Source organism: Clupea harengus, chromosome 18 (assembly GCF_900700415.2).
Source record: "Clupea harengus chromosome 18, Ch_v2.0.2, whole genome shotgun sequence".
Lineage (NCBI taxonomy): Eukaryota > Metazoa > Chordata > Actinopteri > Clupeiformes > Clupeidae > Clupea > Clupea harengus.
In genome coordinates, this window is record NC_045169.1 from 14,790,465 (window position 1) to 14,795,464 (window position 5,000).

A 5,000-nucleotide genomic window follows, 5' to 3' on the forward strand; every position below is an offset into this window, starting at 1 on the left:
CAGATCACTTAAATAGGAAGTTGGCGCGGTGGTTCTTTGCTTGAGCAAACCTCTCGATGACTTTGCTGTTAAAATCCACCAATCCATCAACAAACGGGTTTTCAGTCTCTGCTGTCCCATCGTGTTTCTTGTGAATGTCTTAATCCTTTTGTGTGGCGCCAAACGTTTCATTTCTAATTTATCTTCCAACGACAATGTACTAAATTGCACCCTCAACAACTAGTCTACATTATTCATTGTAGGCTGAATTAAAACACTTCCAAAATACTCGAAAACTAGCGATAACTAACTAGCAGTAACTTTTTTTGATCTGACTGTATGTTTTTTTTCTTCTTAGTCACGGGGTACAGGTCTCGCGGTTTTCGCATTATTCCAGTCTAGTAGCCAGGCAGATTTCGTGGGGCACATCTGAAAGTGCCCCACCGCTCAATGTTAACTTTGGCCTGTGTGGTTCACGCTCATTGGTGTTTCCATGGTAACGGTGGGGCAGCGTGGGTCGTTGCCCCACCGGAAAGGGAGGGACAGCGGAGAGCAGCATTTCACAGAGCAAGCAAACAGACAGAAAAACACACGAATCAAATTAGCCTACTCCAAAACAAGACTATAATGCTTGTGAGTCAAGTTTATTCACACACATATTCACGCTACTTTGCATAAAAAAAAATATATGTATATATATATTGCCGCAAAGTACGAATGTATTGAGCTTTCTGCACAACAGCGTCATCTGGATCTGGTAGGGCAGTGCCCCACCTGCCCCTAATGTAGAAACGCCACTGCCTGAATCATAGACTGTGCATTTAAGATAAGCCTCTAACCATGTAACCTTATGCTCTCAAAAGTAGATGAAAAAGGCTTACATGGCGACTCACTCACATTCAAAGACCTGTTGTTTATTCGTTGCTGTGAAAGAAGCCTAGCTTCCTCGTCAGCAGGGACCGTTTCTGTCTTGGTGTCGGTAACAGGAACGGCAGGGGGAGCCTCAGCGGACTGTAATGAGGCATGGGGGGGTGTTGTGTCCATATCAGTGACCAGCGTGTTTGCGCTACTTTGACAGCCATAGAAACCCCAGGCCTGTCAATCAAATGCTGAACTTTGACCCGGTGCTCTATGTACAGGCCTGTATGGACCTGCCTGTCATAAGGCACCGCATGGGTCTGTCACTCAGAGTGTGTGTGTGTGTGTGTGTGAGTTTGTGAATGTGGAAAGGGTGTTTAGGGTCTGTGTGTGTGTGCATGTGTGTGTGTGTGTGTGTGTGTGTGTGTGTGTGTGTGTGTGTGTGTGTGTGTGTGTGTGTGTCTTTGTGTGTGTGTGTGTGAGACAGAAAGAGTGAGTGTGTGTGTCTGTGTGTTTGTATGAGACAGAGAGAGGGTGTGTGTAAGGAGTACTGAGGGTGTGGTTGTATGTCTATGTTATGTGTAGACAGGGTGTCAAGACTATCTGTGTGTGTGTGTGTGTGGTGTATGTATTTGTGTCCTGAGAATCTGTTTTTAAGAGCCAGACCTTAAAGTAGTCTTGAACCAGGACATATTGATGACAGCACGAGAAGTTGAAGGATTTGATATATCAGATGGGCCATCTGAAGGAAAAGAGAAACAGTTTATTTTCAAATGTACTCTGGACGTGATGAACGTTTGCCATCGCGGGCTTGGCACGGTTCAGAATGAGTGACAGTTTTTGATTTGCATCCCCATTTATTTTGGACACTCTCCACTGATTTGCTACGTCTCTAGCCAAAAGCCCGCTGGGAGAGAATAATTTGCTCAGTACTTCCTCTGGAAGGGTGTTTTAGTCGTACCCTCAATTGTGCAGAGATTTATTGCAACTGTATTTTTTTTCTTTTTTGTGTAATGAACCGGTCTCGACTTCAACTGGTTTGTGGTGTAAGTGGACCGCGTTTGGGTTACGTAACTCCGGTCCATGCCAGTCCCTGTCCACTCTCCGCTCATGAAGTCTAAAAAGACTGCTTCTGTCAAGCCTAATTCCTTCCCTTGTCCTGAGCACTACTGTGTTGGTCAGAGATGGATGGGGTGGGGGGGGGGGGGGACGGGAGAAGCTCACAGTCGCGTGGTTTTCACGCCGTGTGAAAAGACACTCTGAGAGCATCAAAGACGCTCCGCATGTTCATTGCAGTAATTCCCTTCGCTTCAGAAGTTCTTAATTTGCAAACGCTATACCAAATATTTGGACTGTACGGGATCCGTCTGCAAGACATACGGTTTTTCTCTCTGTGTGCTTGGATGTAAAGAGATATATTTCTCTCTCTCTCTCTCTCTCTCTCTTGGTATCCTGTGGTGGTTTGGACTCGTCCCAGACTGAAGCTCAGCCCTTTGAGTTTATTTCAGATATCATCACACACACACACACACACACACACACACACACACACACACACACACACACACACACACACACACACACACACACATTGAAATGCGTTCAAATCCAACCGTGCGCAGTTGGTCATCGAGATAGACAGTAGTGGCCAAGCCAGTGTCCTTAGCAGTAATGAGGTTTTCCAGGGCATTTATGGAAAGCCAGCTCTCCCACACACACACACACACACACACAGACACACACACAGACACACACACACACACACACACACACACACACACACACACACACACACACACGCACGCATACACACACACAGCTCTCCCCTGCTCCGCTGTGCCTCAGTGTTGCCTTCTGACTGTTGGAAAAACAGAAATGTCGGCCTTTAAAGAGCGTAATTAGTTCTGGGGAGAATAGACACAGAGAGACGGACACAAATATGCTGAGATGAATCAGTATGAAAATGAAGCCAGACACCCCGCAGCTGTTTGCTTATATGAAAGAGAGGGAAAGAGAGAGAGAAAGTAAAGGAAAGAGAGAGAGATTGAAGAGAGCGAGACAGAGAGGAAGGGAAAGAGAGAGAGAGAAAGTATGAGAGCGAGAGAGAGTGAAGAGAGAGAGAGAAAGTAAGGAAAAGAGTGTAAGAGAGAGATGGTGAAAGACAGAGAGAGAGAGAGAGAGAGAAAGGGAAATAGAGAGAGTGAATAGAGAGAGTAAGGGAAAGGGAAATAAAGAGAGTGAGAGTGAGGGAAAGAGTGTGAGAGAGGGATGGTGAAAGAGAGGAGAGTAAGAGAGAGAGGCTATGAAAGAGAGAAAAAGCTTTAGAGACGGAGAAAGTAAGGGAAAGCGAGAGTGAGAGACGGTGAAAGAGCGACTCGAGGGACAGAGTTAGAGAGAGAGAGCGAGAGAGAGAGAAAGAGGAATCGAGAGAGGAAATTATACAAGCCGACAGCGTTCTTTTAAGCGCAATTAAGCTCCATTTGCTAAATGGCCAGGGATGCACTACCCACAAGCCTTCCTGAAGCATTGTGGCACTGATGAGTCTGCTGTGGAGACAGACTCACACACACACACACACACACACACACACACACACACACACACACACACACACACACACACACACACACACACACACACACACACACACACACACACACACACACACACACACACACAAACACAAACACACAATTAGCAATGTGGCCCTGATGAGTCTGTTGCGGAGATTGTCTGCTGTGCGCTTTTAAAGGCAGCCACCCATTAGTCTGCTGCTGAAGTGGAGTTGACTCGGGGAGAGACAGACTCACACACACACACACACACACACACACACACACACACACGCACACACACACACACACACACACACACACACACACACAAACACACACACACACACACACACACAGACACACAGACACACACACACTCGGGGAGAGACTAGAGACTTGCTAGTTGAGTTGACTCGAGGAGAGTCAGACTCATACACACACACACACACACACACACACACACACACACACACACTTGTGAGTGGAGTTGACTCGGGGAGAGTCAGACCGTCGTGGCTGATTACGGGAGCGGGGAGAAGCTGTCCTGGTGGTGCACTTTGATGTAGAGTGAGAACGGGGGAAGGTCTGGTGTCTCCTCTCTCCGTCTGCTTCTCCAGCAGCAGGGTGGATTGAGAGAACGTGGGTCTGTTTTCACCCACTTCAGTGGGATTTGTGAGGGTTAGGGTTATTTGAGGTCAAGCAGGTAGAAGGGTCAAACTGAATTTGTAGTGTACGTGTATATACTGTGTCACTATTTCACTACTGTGTATTTAGAAGAAAAAAAAAATGTACTCTTGAGAGTCGTGGCTGTCTAGTATGCAGTATGCAGAGGACATAGACAAACACTGTCCTGCCCTATCTGTGGGACAAATAATCATTATTAACCCCTCTATCTCTCTCTCTCTCCCTCTCTCTCTCTCTCTCTCTCTCTCAATCCATCTCTCCATCTCTCTCTCTCTCTCTCTCAATCATCTCTCTCTCTCTCACACAATCCATCTCTCCCTCTATCCCTCTCTCAATCTATCTCTACCCCTCTCTCTCTCTCTCTCTCTCAATCCATCTCTCCCTCTATCGCTCTCTCTCAATCTATCTCTGCCCCTCTCTCTCTCTCTCTCTCAATCCATCTCTCTCTCTCTCTCAATCCATCTCTTCCTCTCTCTCTCTCTCTCTGTGCAGCGGTGCCCTTCCCCCCCAGTCACCGTCTGACGGCGAAGGAGGTGTTCGACAGCGACGGCAAGCCCAAGGTGGACGTGCTGAAGGGCCACCTGACCAAGGAGGGGCGCGTGGAGGAGGCGGTGGCCCTGCGGCTCATCGGCGAGGGCGCCACCATACTGCGCGCCGAGAAGAACCTGCTCGACATCGAGGCACCTGTCACAGGTAGGCACGTGTATCACTAATGAGTCTCTGTGTGTGTGTGTGTTGGGGGGGGGGGGGTTGTTGTTTGTGTGTGTTGGTCTGTTGATTATATTACAAAGATAAATCAATGGTTTCAGTCTGGATATAGATGCTTTATTTGTGTGAGTTGTTTCATGTTTGTATGTATGTATGTATGTATAAATGTGCATTCATGTGGGTGTGTGTGTGTGTGTGTGTGTGTGTGTGTGTGTG

At 47.3% G+C, this 5,000-nt stretch overlaps 1 protein-coding gene across 5 annotated transcripts in view; it reads left to right on the forward strand.

Moving 5' to 3' along the window:
* LOC105895419 (serine/threonine-protein phosphatase 2B catalytic subunit alpha isoform) overlaps nucleotides 1-5,000 on the forward strand; it is a 113,807-nt gene that overhangs the window by 49,749 nt on the left and 59,058 nt on the right. For all 5 annotated transcript variants that reach the window (XM_031585596.1, XM_031585598.1, XM_031585597.1 and 2 more), the window contains exon 2: nucleotides 4,569-4,769. In XM_031585596.1, coding sequence (XP_031441456.1) covers nucleotides 4,569-4,769 — 201 coding nt within the window. The remainder of the gene's footprint in view (nucleotides 1-4,568; nucleotides 4,770-5,000) is intronic.